The sequence below is a fragment of the Leucoraja erinacea genome, chromosome 25 (assembly GCF_028641065.1).
Source record: "Leucoraja erinacea ecotype New England chromosome 25, Leri_hhj_1, whole genome shotgun sequence".
NCBI lineage: Eukaryota > Metazoa > Chordata > Chondrichthyes > Rajiformes > Rajidae > Leucoraja > Leucoraja erinaceus.
The window spans coordinates 18,238,895-18,254,766 of NC_073401.1; the positions used below are offsets into that span (position 1 = coordinate 18,238,895).

Genomic DNA, 15,872 nt, shown 5'->3' on the forward strand with positions numbered 1-15,872 from the left:
CAGAGATGCTGCCTGTCCTGCTGAGTTTCTCCAGCTTTTTTGTGTAACCTTAAATGCTGCCTGTCCTGCTGAGTTACTCCAGCCTTTTGCGTCTTCGAAATGTAATCATGAACAATTTTCTAAAGTCCTTGTGTGCAATTGTTACAAACCTCTAGAGTAATGAAAGGGAGACACTTATTCATCAAGCATCCTGGTTGGAAACTTCAATCCACTCTGAGGGCGGATTGAATCCCAGCGCTGGTGCAAGCAGGAAATTAAACCCGACAGAGGCTTGGAAGTGAGCGACAGGACCATGTCTCAAATGTAAGAACAATGGCTGTACCCCTTAAGTAATCTGCTCCAGGCAGTGCTTCCCAGACGCTTTACAATGTAAGATGGTATCAGACAAACACAAGTATGTTCTTGTTTAATACACCAAAAGGATTTGAATCTGTATCTCCACATCAAATGACAGCATAGACGAGCAGTCCAGCACAACTCTGCCTCCAAGGTTAGACCTGTCAACTTCCGACAGCCTTGCAGTGAGTGATAGATATTTCTTGTCAAGGTCAGTGCCATTCAATCATCTCTGCTCCCCCAGTCAGATGACAGGTTAGTGACCACAAAGAGGACAGCCTTCTCCCCCTCTGCACAATATTCATACCTTCATACTAAGCTGCCAATGAACCGCAAAATAACTGAGGATTTTTTTAAGTAGTGTGTGGGTGTTGTGTTATAGAAAAGCAACTGCATCAATATTTTATTCAGTTCATCCACGATCAACGCTGTCGCATTCATATCAGTCAGTGAGGTTTCCCATGAAGTCATTTCTTCGCACTGGACACTGAGATGGCATCTGCCAGGGTCGCTTCTCCTAGTTCGATGCAAGTGTCAGCAAGTCTGGAAATTTCACTTTCATAGTGTACGCATGGAATGACGTACTGCAGAAAATTACCCAGATAAATCATCCCAACGAGGGATGCTGCTCCTTCCAGAAAATGTCTCTGAAGTGGTGCTGGACTCATAATGGTAGAAACCTGACAAGTGGGAGACTGTCATGGCAAAACTCGTACAGTATTCAGGATCATGACATATTTCAATTGATGCATTACAATGGAATATAGGGCTGTAGAGTCATAGAGTCATACAGTGTGGAAACAAGCCCTTTGGCCCAACATGCCCACGCCGACTAATATGTCCCACCTACAATAGTCCCACCTGTCTGTGTTTAGCCCATAACCCTCTAAATCTATCCTATCCATATACATGTCTAAATGTTTCTTAAACATTGAAATAGTACCTGCCTCTAACCTACCTGGCTGTACAGGTCTAAAATAATGAACAATGGTGAAAAGCAGTAAGATGTCATAAGGAATAAGTAGAATTAGCCCTATTGGCCCATCTAGTCTATGCCATTCAATTATGGCTGATCTATCTCTCCCTCCTAACCCCATTCTCCTGCCTTCTCCCCATAACCTCTGACACCTGTACTAATCAAGAATCTATCTGCCTTAAAAATATCCACTGACTTGGCCTCCACAGCCTTCTGTGCCAAAGAATTACACATTCATCACCCTTTGACTGAAGAAATTTCTCCTCATCTCCTTCCTAAAGGAACGTCCTTTAATTCTGAGGCTATGACCTCTAGGTCTAGACTTTCCCGCGAGTGGAAACATCCTCCCCACTGTTCAGAAGAATAGTGGCAGTAAGGACAGATGAAACGTAATACTGAGCTGCGAGCTGGTGTCGCTGTTGAAACCGACCTTCATCCATGCACGCAGCGTCCGGCGTCCGAGACTGATGACAAGGATCCAGCAACATGACCCAAGGGCATCAGACACAACAGGCAAATACAAGCACATAGCACACCCAGGGGCAGGACGAAAAGGTTGATCAGATATTGAAGATCAAAAAAAAAAGACATGGTAGTAATGACTGCGACAGAATTTGCCCAGGTTGATACCTTCATCAGAGTGAAGCCCAACATGACAGACTCTGAGATTCTCAAATATACTGGAATGGAGTAACATCCGAAAATACAATAGAACAACAAAACGGAAGCAGGGGAAGGACGCAGATGAAACAGTCCACAAAAGGGACTGTAACTTTCAACACATGGCTGGAGATTTAGCCTAGCTAAACGATCACAGAAAAAGTAATTGGCTCGTGAAGTAATGTGTTGTTCTGAACACTTGGCAGCACTGTTCTCAGCTTAAACACATTCTTGCAAGGAAATCTGGAAACGAGGTCATAAATAAAAGGGTAAATGTGTTGATTTCAGGTTGATGGCAGAACGCCCAAGAATTGGCAATCAGTATGGGAACTACAATGGATACTAATGGGTTGCATATGACAACTTACAGTAATCCTAGGACATTCTGAACAGTCATAGCTGTACTGTTATTGATCAGAAAAGCTAAATATTCCATACTTGGAGCATGAAAGTTCGAAAGACAATTAAATGGTTGCCGCCCATACCTATCATAGCCTTCCACAGAAACCTTGATATCCACCCTCACAGCTCGCAGCTTTGCGGTTATATCCAACTATCTGAAATTACTCCCAGTGCTGGTGATGTTTCAGAATGGTAAGTGTTTCCTGATACATGCTTGGGCCCTGAGAGCAGCATGTTAATTCGAACCAATTTTGAGACTTAACCTATTCCACAGCTTTCAAGGTTAAAATCCCTTTCAAGTCATTACCTTTGAAGAATACAGAGTCCATGATTTTCTCCGCCTCCCTCCGAAGTCAAACCCTTTGACACAAGTTTCTGACTTTGTCGGCTCCCCCACACCGTGTGCAGAGTTTTACTCTTTCCTGGTACCTCGTGAACGTCCAGCATCCCAACATAATCTGTCCAAAGTATCATCATCCTCAGCAAGGCAGCCATGGAATTATACTTCAGTCTGAAGAAGAGTTCCAACCTGAAACATGGTCTGTACATTCTCTCCACCTATGCTGCCTGACCCACTGAGGTTCTCCAGCTCTTAGGATAGACACAAAATGCTGGAGTAACACAGCAGGGACAGGTAGCATTTCTGGAGAGAAGGAATGAGTGGCGTTTCGGGTCAAGACCCTCCAGTACTTTGTGATTTGCTGTGGAATTATACTTGCCTGAATTTTCGAGACAGGAGAAGGACAATACACACGGGTGTTGAGCAGCAACAACTCAACTTGTATCCTTGTGACATCCTGTATCTTGTTCTGAAGCCGAGGCCCACGCTGGCATGAGACACTCAGGGTTATTTTGCTGATTCAACTAGACACGAGCATAGGCTCCTGTGTATGGGTGGAACAACAAGGAGATGCCTCACGTCTCCAGCGACCTGGGTTCAATTCTGCTCTCCGGTGTTGCCTGCGCGGAGCTTGCACTTTCTCCCTCTCACCAGGTGGGCTTCCATCAAAGATATGCTGGTTGGCATATAAACTGCCCACTGTAAATCACCCCAAGTGCGTGGTAAAATCTGGAGCGGGTTGGTGGAAAGGTGAGGAGAATTGAAACGTTGTCGGTGGCTGATGGGCAGTGCATACGTAGATGGCTGAAGGGCCTATTTCTGCACTGTGTGAACGCATGATTCAATCACCCAGCGTTCATTTTGTGCATGTGAATATCCAGAGCTTCCCCTGACTGGACCCTCTGCTGTTCCACACACCGACCTGTCAGACCACGTCACTGCCAAATCTCAGTGTACACGCAAACAATACACCTAAAACTGTGGACCTGCACAAATATCACACATTAACAGTGCTGGGACGGAATATGCAGGTGAACATTTTGAATTTGAATACCCAGAAACTGTCAGAGATGATAAATAAATATTGTTAAAACATTAAGAAATTCCACTGTATGAACAGATGTGAGACAGAGTTCATTTGGCAGTAAATACATCATTAACATCCAATTCTTATCCAGTGGGGGAGAGTCAGTACCTTTGTACAGCCGTCAGGAACCCACGTGCCCCCTCCATCCCCATTGCTATCATGTTATAGTTCCCCGCAGCCGTGATATCTGAGAGGCTGCAGTGTAACAGGAAGTGTGCCCGGGCCCAAAGTCCCAATGATAAGTTCATTATCATGGAGCTCTTCAACCAACTGGGAAAATTCACCCCACGGACACTTAACTCATGGGTGCTCCCAATATGTTTCCCCCATGAAGGATCACAGTGACTGTAAGGTGAGGACTTCACCATGTTAGTCATGAGTAGCTCAAGCACAGCTGTAGTTCTCACTGTTCTCCTGACCCGACACCTGTGCCAATCACTCATGTAATGGCCACGTTTCCTAACTGCATTCAGCATTAACAATATCCCACCGTGCACTGTGGTGCTCCTGGTCGCTGCCGCTGCAGAACTGGAGATGTGTGTCATGCCACAAGCTCCAGTAACCATGTTCAGTCATTCGTCAGAGTCTTGACTGAATGTGGTTACTGGAGTGAAATTCAGATGCCAGGTTTGGTGTGAGAGGACTGACGAGCCAGAGACAGACAGCAGAAGCCACCCGTGGATTGGAGAGCTGGAGGAGACAGACCTACCTTTGACCATTTGGGGTTCAGGAGTCGTGCTTTGACAGCATCATCCAGTGCTCTCTCGTACTCGTTCACTTTCACCAGCACGGCCGACCGGTTGCTGTACAGAATGCAGTTCTGGGGGTCGGCGGCTATGGCCTCAGTGTAGAGCTGCAGGCCAGTGGTGAAGTCTCCGCTCTGACACGCTGCGTTGCTCTCCCGCACCTTCTCGATGAAGGCAGCCTTGCTGAGAGTGTGCACACTGCTGCTGCCAGAGATTCTCCGCATTAAGCTCTCTTCAAAGACCGAGCTCTGTAACAGAAAAAAAAATCGTCAGTGCTTTCATTCAAAACAACGATGTTTCTATTCCCATGGGTCAGTTCTTACTGGGTTTGGTCCCATGGACATCCCCAGGTCTATTCATCAAGGTCTGTTCATCTTGACATCACACGCAAACTTTATGGTCCATGAGTGACGGGTAGATGCACAGAGTCTCTTGCCCAGAGTAGGTGAATTGAGGACCAGAGGGCATAGGTTTAAGGTGAAGGGGAAAAGATTTAATAGGAATCTGAGGGATAACTTTTTCACACAAAGGGTGGTGGGTGGATGGATGGAACAAGCTGCCAGAGGAGGTGGCTGAGGCTGGAACTATCCCAACGTTTAAGAAACATTTGAACAGGTACATGGATAGGACAGGCTTTGGAGGGACATGAACCAAACGCAGGCCAGTGTAGCTGGAACATGTTGGCAGTTGGGCCGAAGGACCCGTTTCCACGCTGCATCACTCTATGCCTCCATGAGCTGAGGCTGCAGTTGATGCAGGGAAGTTCCACTGACTGAATCCTCCCCTTATTTAAATAGGAGCTGATCGGGGAGGGAGACAAATTATGAGCTTCAAGCGTGATTCTGTCCTTTCAGAACTGTGGTTTCTGGTAGCAGATCAGCAGAGCACTTAATCCTGGGGTTACACACGAACTCAGGGGTTAGGCACAAAAGTGCTCCGCTGGAGTGGGTTTTCACTCACTTGTGCGGGACAAGCAGCATCTTCCTTGGCGACTGGAGACTTTTTGAAGGAATGGGTGACGTTTGGTAAATAGGAGCCGAGATTCTCGGCCAGAAATCGTCACCGATTCCTTCTCTCCAGAGATGCTGCTTGTCCCACTGAGTTACTCCAGCATTTTGGGTCAAACCACGAGCTGACTCCTCCTCTCGCCAATTCCTATCCCTCCGGATCTCCACGCTCCCTGCTACCCGCTGGTTCTGCCCATCATCTCCCAACAAGTGAAGACAACACCCAGTCTGGAAATAAACTGAAACTTGATGTTCAATGTCCTGAAAGAATGGTGTTGGCCCTGAACCTGTTGATTTGAAACTGGTCAATCAAGGTAAGATCTTTCTGGCAATTCCATTTTCCACTGCCAACAGACAACATGTCAATTTAATGCACACACTGCTGCACAGATCTTCAGGAGGAAGAACTGGCACTGGATTGCAATCCTCAGGCTATTTTTGGAGATCCAATTTGACTTTTAGTTTTACAACTTTCGATGTCCACAAAATCAGACATCTTTAAAATAGTCAGTGACAGCCTATCAAGGATACACGGCACTTTAGGGATCAGACACAGATAAATTACTCTCCTCATTAACTTAAAACGATGTACAGCATTACCAATTAAATCGTCAAAATGCCATGGCAACCAATAGCTACACCATAGCAACTAAACTACGCCCCCAACACCACCAGCTGGCCCCACTTTGAACAACGAGAGACTGCATGTCGGGGTGCAGAGAATCAATGACCTTTCAGCCTTTCAGATGAGACGGATTCATCTGTTTTGATGTACACGGTTCTCACCCTCCCACGTGAGAAGATCAAGAGGAGGATTTACAGCAATTACATTTTTAACTGCTCATCCAGTCACGGGCTGAACTAAAGAGATGCACGGAACTGCAACACAACAAGCTTTGAAAGCATGTTTCTTTCTAAAGTGCACTTAAATAGCACATTGTTTGGAACACTTCAAAGCACTTCATCCAATTACTGTTCTTTTGAAACACAACCGTTGCTAATGCAAAGAAAACCCACCACCATTTAATGCCAGAAACAACGGTAGCACATGTTCAACAAATGATCTATTTAACAGTGGGTAACGCTGCTTTTGTTAGTGTAAAATTGATGTTGTTGCATTTGGAAATGTATTATACGTCCGTTTTGTATTTTGTTTACATATTCTGTTGTGCTGCAGCGAGTAAGAATTTCATTGTCCTATCTAGGACACATGAGAATAAAACTCTCTTGACAATGGTTTTAAACTTTTGTCACGCGGCTTTGTTTTGCAACTCACTTACCCCAAATACACGGAAACATAGAAACTAGGTGCAGGAGGAGGCCATTCGGCCCTTCGAGCCAGCACCGCCATTCATTGTGATCATGGCTGATCGTCCCCAATCAATAACCCATGCCTGCCTTCTCCCCATATCCCTGGATTCCACTAGCCCCTAGAGCTCGCAACATCACAACAATACATCACAACAATTTTTAATTAACTTTTTTAATAAAACTAATCTTTAATTTTTCTCCCCAGCAGCTCTTTGCTCACACCCGTTATCTTGTCAGTTAACACGGTGGGAATGGCACTCATTCTCAAACCTGTGAACACCCAAGGAGGGGCGGGTACATCACCACAACACTGAACGACAGGGTGACCAAAGGCAGCGTTTCACGGATAATGAAAGTGATCAAAAGTATGATGAAGTGGAAAGAGAGCTTATGAGAAATATGTCAGGTTGAAAATACTGTGAAAGCCTGATTGAGTATACAGGTTGTTCGCCATAATCACGTTATCGAGACAATGCTGTCAATGGGGGAAAGGGGGTTAGGAGATTAGAGAGTTTCAGACACAAAAACAAAGTTATTTTTCCTGCAGGATTTTCAGAAATAAAACTTTTTTTTTTTTAACAGCAATAAGTTTATTTTTGTTACTGCAAGCTAAAAATCCCAGTCTGCATGTTACATTATTTAATAGTATAACACAAGTGTCGATTATTTTGTTAATGTCAATGGCTAAAAAGAAGCAAATGTGTTCTTAAGAAACAATGATATCTGATTACTGTAGGGAGGTTACATGGATGCAGAGTTTTCTTCCCCCATTACTGTTTAAATCCAAGACAGTTTTTTCCCCCCTGCTTGTCAATTTTTAAATTCAGTTTCACTGCGGGAGGTCATTGAAATCCTTGCATGTAATTCTCAGCATCCTTCATATACTCCAGACAGAGGTCCAATGAAGAACTTAGCAATTATGTTCAAGAACATGGGAATTACTTTATTTCTAAATATCGTGGGAATAACAACAGAATATGTTTAAAAACTCAGCAAAGAAGACAGCATCTGTGGAGAGGGACATAAATAACATTCCTGCTAAGTACCAGCTAGGTATCTTCAGCAGCTTTTTTTCTTTCCAGAAACTCATCAGGATAGTTCAACACGTACACCTCATATCCCACACTGAACATTCTTATACTGGAAGTCCACTTCACACAATCAATTTCCAAATTTAAACATGCACTTTACAAGCTTAAAGGTCATAATGAAAATGTATCCTGATCACACAGATGCAATACATAACATCACAGATAAAAGTGTTTTTTTTTTGTTTTTTTTTTAAAACAACGCTTCGCTCCCCAATGTTCTTCACACTCCCTGCCTGACATTCACTGGTACTAGTTCAGACTGAAGAAGGGTCCCGAACTGAAACTTCTCCAGAGGTGCTGCCTGACCTGCTGAGTTGCTCCAGCTCTGTGTGTCTAACTTTCTATCTATTTTCAGATATCTTCCTTGCAGTCACTTCAATATATAGCAAAGATGTGTGCTGATATTGACACACCCACATAACACCAGGAGCACACAGCACCTCAAACAAACATTTTACTCACTGACATTGGCATTTATCATCAGAATTTGTTCAGGGCAAACTATAAACAGAGAACCCATGCCCACTGTAAACACTGTAAAGGTTTGTGCAGAGGTTGTGAAACTGTACTGACTGTTATGGGGCTGGTTTACAACAGTCTAATCTCATTGATTAAACACTGCCAAATATTTATATAAAATATCATGCTTTGCATATACGCTGGCATACACTTGCTGGATCAAAGAGTCTGGTTTTGGCCTGTAAACTATATGCAATATATAAAACTGCTGCAATTCCCAGGAAATTGCTGTTGAAGTCCGCTGTGATTCCAATATAAGTTTGCTGTTAAAGTAAATTTGCTGAGATATGCTGGAGATAGAGAGTGGATGTGAGCCCAATCCCAGAGCATCTGAACGTGACATCAAAAACGTCTGACCTGCTCGAATATAAAGTATCTCCAGATCCAGAAGCCAGAATTTTAAGTAAATAATCAGCAATCACTGTATTTCAGCTACCTGCTAACATTTGGATTACTTTCCTTTCACTCCAGTTGTTTTGGCAGAAGGCCAGAGTCTCTTCACTATCTCTCCGGGGTGAATCTGCATCCGACAGGGCAGGAGAGAGGAGGAGGAGGAAAGGCAGGTGGACAGACAGAGGGCGAGACACAAGCAGACAGACAGGGTGCAGACAGGCAAAAGCTGAGGGGACCAGGCAGACAGGCAGACAGGCAGAGACACAGGCAGGTAGGGAGAGAGATACAGGGTCCTCTCTGGCCAATGCCACCCATATTATCTGGAGCTTTAAAGGCACCTGAGGTGATTACATCGACATGGAAGATTCTGAATGAGGCAGGCCGGGCACATGCTACTCCCAGTAGTGAGAGAGTCTGGAACTGGTGCACAGTTTAAGAAAAGGAGGGTCAACTATTTATCACGGATACAAGCGGGGAAATCTTTACTTAGTTGGCCTTTGTACGTTTCTCCTGCAAAAACCTGGACCTTGCGTACATTCAAAACAGATCCAATTGCTTGTGGACTGGGACGGGAGTAACAGATATGGGGATGGAGCGGGAGAGCGGACTCGAGTTACAGGATCTGCGGATATGAAGATCCTCGGGGTCACCTCATGCCTCTCTCGCATGTGGGGAGATCAGTCTCCACCCCAGAGAGCTGTGCAGGCTGTCTTTCAGTGTATTTAAGGCTGGGAACATTCAGACTGGGGGGGGGGGGGGGGGGTTAATAGAGGGTTACGGGGAGCAGGCAGGAATGTAGAGCTGAAGCCAGGACGAGGTCGGCCCAAGTGGAGGAGGCTGGCTCTCTCTGGCTCCGTCCTTCTGTCCTTGTGATAGCGCAGGAGCAGCACCGACATATTTATCACAAAGTAAATGTTCCATTAAATTCCTGTCATACACTGACACAACTAAAATGTCTAGTAAGCAACTGCTCTTCCAAACTAAGTGGAGTAGGCTCTGTTTGTTCAGCAGGGAGTTTGAGAAAGAGCAGGCACTGCTCTCCAACGCCAGCGCTGACACACTCAGCCACCAGCGCTGGATTCTAGGAATTCCATTTGCTCTAATGACTTCCAGCTGCAGTTACTCTGTGCATTCAGCCCTAGGACCAGCGAACGAACGCCAAGGCTCGGCACAGCCCTGCTTCTTTCTCAGGGTCTCTACTCCTCGTCTGAACCAGCAGTAATGACTCTCACTGGGATCCAAGTCTACAAGCACTGCGTCCTTTCTGTTTTCCTCCGCCAAGTGATCAATCTGTGGGCCAACCCATGCAGGGAGGCAGCTGAGGACACCTGAACGAAGCCCATTGAATCTTCGCCCGATATCCATACAAGCACAGGATCAATACAGCATCTGACAGTGCAAAGATTGACAGTGAGAACTCTTTGTGAACAGCAAAAGGGGGAAAGGACACTCATTCTTGAAGCTGCTGGACACGACCATTATGGCATCCGACTGACTGGTCATCACTGAGCTCCAGTGATTTAAGCCAGGGTAGGATTCTGCCCACTGTACGTTCGATGTTGGCATAAAGAGTTGCAGATGCTGGAATTGTGCATGGAACTCACGGTATTGGAGTAACTCAGCGGGCCAGGCAACATTTCTGGAGGACATGGATAGGCAACGTTTCTGGTCGGGGCCCTTCTTCAGACTGAGCCGCTGAGTTACTCCAACACTTTGTGTTCTAAGTACATTTGATGGATATCTGGACTTGTCAAAGCATGCCGATAGAATGATGAAAAGTACTGCACGCAGAAAGTGTGGGTTGAATTTCCACTTTATCGGCAAGTGAGAAAAGCAGTAGTCGGAGAAACATAAATCAGACAGGTGCATAATAGAAGCTGCTGGCTACACACAGTTGTAAGGTTCATCCCTATCTGCCCTGTCTAAGTATGAGAGGGATGGTGCAATACACATTGTGCATTTGTATTCAACACTAGGCCGTGATGTGAAATAACCCTTTTGTCTCTTGATTAGAGGCCTGGTTTGAGGATTACATTCTCTCCGTGTACATTTTCACCAAAATATTATTTAGTTTATGCTGCCAGGAGTAATGAGGTAAATGTGATTCAATGATTAGTAATTAATGGGCAGAAACATTGATGTCTAAAATAACAGAGTATTTAAATATTGTTGGGTATAAAGTCAACAAGCTAGCATCACCCATTCCTTCTCTCCAGAGATGCTGCCTGTCCCGCTGAGTTACTCCACCATTTCGTGTCTATCTTCAAGTTAACATCCAAACCTGTGGTTGGCACACCCCGATTTAGGAATAGCATACAAACGCTAAAGCGAATTGCAATTAAAACAAAATATACATGAAATACTCAGCAGGTTTGATAGCATCTGCACAGAAGAAAGAGTTCACATTTCTGGTCAGTGACATCGGAATCCAATTAAAAGTCACCCACCTCAAACATTCACTAGGTTTCTCACCCTGTGCCTGACCTGATAAGTATGCTCAGTACTTTATTCTGATGTTAGGTTTCCAGTATCTGCAGTATTCTGCACTGAGAGAAATGTGGCAGGTTTGACGTGCCAAGATTTTTTTCAGACATAAGGGGTTAATTATGAAGAAGAGCTCAAAAAGCTTTTGTCCTTTGAGTGGATCAAGGTGTGCCAAATTGAGGGCTTCAAGATGAAGGTTATAAAAGGCTTGAAATAAATTATTTCCATCTGTTCCTTTGACAAAGGAGTCCAAATTTAAGATAAGTTTAGAAAGAATTGAACATTATTTTTGTCAATAAAATCCTTAAACAGAGGGTGGCTAGAATGTTGGATTTTCTGCCATAAACCATTAATAAAGTAGAACCTAGAAATAGCTTTAAAAGGCAATGAGAGAGCTATGAGAAAGAACAGATTTTTTAATAGGCACGATGTGTAAACAGGCAGGCCTGAACTCAGGTCTCAGTCTTCACGCTATCTGCTCTGTGCACGACATGAAACTATGTGCAGGCACCCTCACTGGGGATTAATGCAGTTTAAAGGGATCAAAGACAATTCCAATGCAACTTCAACATTTTTTACACAAAGTGCTGGAGTAACTCAGCGGGTCAGGCAGCATCTCTGGAGAACATGGATAGGTGACGTTTTGGGTCAGGACCCTTCTTCAGAATTTCTTCAAAACATTCTGATGGGGACTGACAAGGAAGAGGAGAGTGAGACTACTTCTAGTTTAGTTTACCGAGGTCCAATGGAAAGGTTTTGTCTGCATGCTATCCAGTCAAAGAAAAGATTATACATGAATATAATCAAGCCCCTCCACTGTGCACAGATGAAGGATAAAGTGTACAGCACTCAGTCCAGGTTCAAAGAAAATTCAAATAACATTGATGGGAGGTCAGGACCATACTCCAGCTGATGAGGGGACCAATCAATTGCTTGATCTACAAACCAACAAACTTTTATCTGGCAGGAAAAGGTGTGGGACTTCAGACAATGGAGAGGAGAAATTTATTTTTGCAGAGCATTTTGCATTTTTGGAGTTTGCCTCCAGGGAGGGGGCTATGGAGCTTCATTACCACGTTTATTAAAGGTTACACTGAGCCGGCTCTTGTCATCAGGGAACTGAGGGATATTGTGGTAAGAGAGAGGACTAGCCATAATCACAGTGATTGGCAGAACAAGGCCAAGGACTTCCAGCGTACTCCTCCTTGAATGTCGTGTGTTCTTAGGGACCCAGAACATAAACAGATGTGAACTTCCAGTAATCAGACTCAGCATCTGAGAACAAACAACATCAAAGTCATGGCAATAGAAACTAACCTGATACTCTTCCCTACCAGCAGAGAAGGCCAAGGAGTGACGATCAGGGATCCAGCAAGCCCAGGCTTGGGCAATTGCCGGCCAGACAACAGATTCCAAAAAGCTCTCATAAATGGTACGATAAACCACAATAAACCCCTCCACCACTCCCCCCCTCACCCCTCCACCACTCCCCCCCTCCTCCCCCCGCAGTGGGGGAGGAACACAAGTACAACAGGTAGAGTAAATTTTTAAAAAAATTAGAGTGCAGAATATAGCTACAGTATTATAGCATTGCAGTTACAGTGAAAATATAGATTTTAAAAAAGTGTAAGGGATGTAAAGTCATAGGTTGGGAGATCAGGACTACAATCTTAGCTTATGATAGGATCATTCAATAGTCTGATAACAACGGGGAAGATGAACCGTTCTTGGAGGCACTAATGTTATCACACCACCCTGGCCACGCTCTCATCTCACTGCTATCATCAGCAGGAAGGTTTGGTGAGGAAGGCAACCTGCAGGTTGAGGAGCAGCCCCTTCCCAACAACCGCCCTGAACAACAACCCACACCCATCATCCGACTTTGCCCTGAGGCTGCATTACGTACTTTGGCTTGCACCATCTGGTATGGTTTAACTAGTAAAACTGATGATGGATTGTATATTTATTAGTTGCATTGAATGTGCCTGGAAAGTTGCAGCAAGTAAAAATTTCACTGTGCCAATCCCAGTGCATATGACCATTAAACACTTAGCATATTTGACTCTTGATGACCCACTCTTTTCATCTGCTTCAAAATGAAACACCAAATATTGTTCACGACAGAGCGCAGGAGGCGGCCTTCAGAAAATCAGCCTTGCCTGGCAAATTGCTGAGCTGAGAATGCCTGCATGAGCCAACCTGACCTGATCCTGATCGTTTCTCCAGCTTAAAGATCCAACCTGACATGAACCCACATGGTCTGCTCACAACGGATTCAGGTAAAGCAGTGGGGGCATTAGGATCCTTAGCCGTTCAAATTCATTCTGCCATTCACCCTTCTTCATCCTCGCTGAAAGTGAGATGGGAGACATTGGAAAGGGACATCAGACAAACTTTTTCACTCAGGGAGTCGTCCATATCTGGAGTGAACTGCCAAAGGAAGCTACAAATGCGGATACAATCACAAATGTTAAAATATATATTTGGACAGATATGATATATTTGGACAGATTTGGACACATAGGATAGATCCCATGTGTCTAAACTGCCATCATTCTCAGTGTATAGTATAAGGGACTGTGGCTGTATAAATGTAGCCTATTGATCCAATCCCTTGACTTAATTTGTAACACCCTACACATAAAAATCGACTTGCTCTTCTTCCAGCAAGTAAATGGGAAATACCACCAGGTACAGCCACTGATTCTACAGACCTGGCAAACTCAAGGCTATCTGCAACTCCATATATTCCTGAATGTTTGTTTCTGCTTTAAGACCATGTCATTGGAACAATTATTTCTTTGAAGTGCACAGTAACTGCTGGGGTCTGTCAGAGCGCCCGAGATTCATTTCCAAGCATTTTTGTTAGTTATGGACAGATGCCAACAGTAAACTGGGAAGAATTTTACCCACAGCGCTGACTGCAATTAAGAGATGCATTTTTCAAAAGAAAAACATTGTTAACTAACATTTACAGCAAGGTTCATTTAAAAAAACACTAATCTAGGCTGCTTAGCTAATAAACTTTCTCTTTCATATTAAGTTGACTTTCCTGTCAAATACAGAGTGTGGCCACGCCCCCAAACAGTGGCACTTCGGATGCATTCATTTCATATGATCTCACTCGAGCAAAATATCGCTGAAATAAAATGAACTTTGGTTACATGCATTCTGAGAACAATTCCAATGTGCTTGTGTGGGTTCCAGGGATACCCAGCTTAGCTGACTTCCGAGAGAGATGGCATTGTGTGCATTCTCCAGTTAATCGGCAGACACTTTTTCACGCTTTCAAACAATTTCTTCAACCAGCCTGGATACTCCAGAATAAATACATTTTAAACAAATAGATTAAAGATTCACATTAAAATTGATGCAATCCGCAGAATTTGGATTGATGATGGACACTAAAATCAATGCAATCTGTGGAAAACAGTGATGAGCTTTGCTTGATGTTATTGATATTAATGATCGCATGTTTGACAACGGGTGCGCAATATATAGTCATGTTTCAGTAGGCGTGTTAGAGGCTGCATCAATAAAGAAGGCCGCTTGTGCAATGGACTGGGCTACATCCACAACTCTGTAATGTCTTTACTGTCTTGCTGTCAAATGTCCCTCGTCTTCTGAGGAAGTAGAGATGTTGGCATGCTTTCTTGGCTGCATGGTCAATGTGCTTAGACCAGGACACACTGGTGTCTTCTTATCCAAAAGCATTTTAATTCACTGTTTTTCACTTCTTCCTAAATTAACCCCGTTCCGCTTGAGACATATGCAACGTTCCAGCTGCATCAAGAATGACATAGTCACCTAGCCAAAATATATAAATGCTGTGATCCTGAACAAGTGTGCAATTATGTAGTGCACAAGTCATTTTCCTTCAATATAATTCTATTCTTTGCGTGTGCTTTCAAGCTACCCGAAGTCTGAGCACTATGACCTGTTACCATTCAGAGTAAACGTGAACAAGATAATCTGATGGCCACCCAACAGGAAGTCATGAACTATACGGCAAGGGAGACACAAGAAACTGCAGATGCTGCAATCTTGAGCAAAACACAAAGCGTTGAAGGAACTCAGCAGGTCAAGCAGCATCTGTGGAGAGAAATGCTCAGGTAACGATTTCAGTCGGGGCCCTTCATCACACAGATCAATCTGAAAAAGGGATCCGACTCAAAACATCCTCTGTCCATTCCCTCCATGGATGCTGCCTGACCCACTGAGTTTCTCCAGCACTTTGCTTTGAGTGGCAAGGGAAATATTGTTAGTTCTGCATCTCATGATCTCCTTCATGATATTCTGATGCTGAAAGTTGATCATGGGAGATAGAGGCTAATTAAAACATTTATTTTGCTATTTTATCAGAATGAAGTTTGTTTGAAGATCGTCTGAAGTATAACAATAGAATATGCCAGAGTTAAAGACCCTGAAATCTTAATTTCTATTACCCAAGCTAAATGATTATTCCAAGGAATTCCTAGAACTCTCTGCCCTACGAATGGTGGAGGCCAGAGCAGGAGATA

General features: G+C 44.1%; 1 protein-coding gene across 3 annotated transcripts in view; it reads right to left on the reverse strand.

The window, feature by feature from the left end:
- The window catches only part of ttc28 (tetratricopeptide repeat domain 28), a 502,085-nt gene that overhangs the window by 454,514 nt on the left and 31,699 nt on the right, over positions 1–15,872 (reverse strand). For all 3 annotated transcript variants that reach the window (XM_055655876.1, XM_055655877.1, XM_055655878.1), the window contains exon 2: positions 4,511–4,795. In XM_055655876.1, the coding sequence (XP_055511851.1) occupies positions 4,511–4,795 (285 nt within the window). The remainder of the gene's footprint in view (positions 1–4,510; positions 4,796–15,872) is intronic.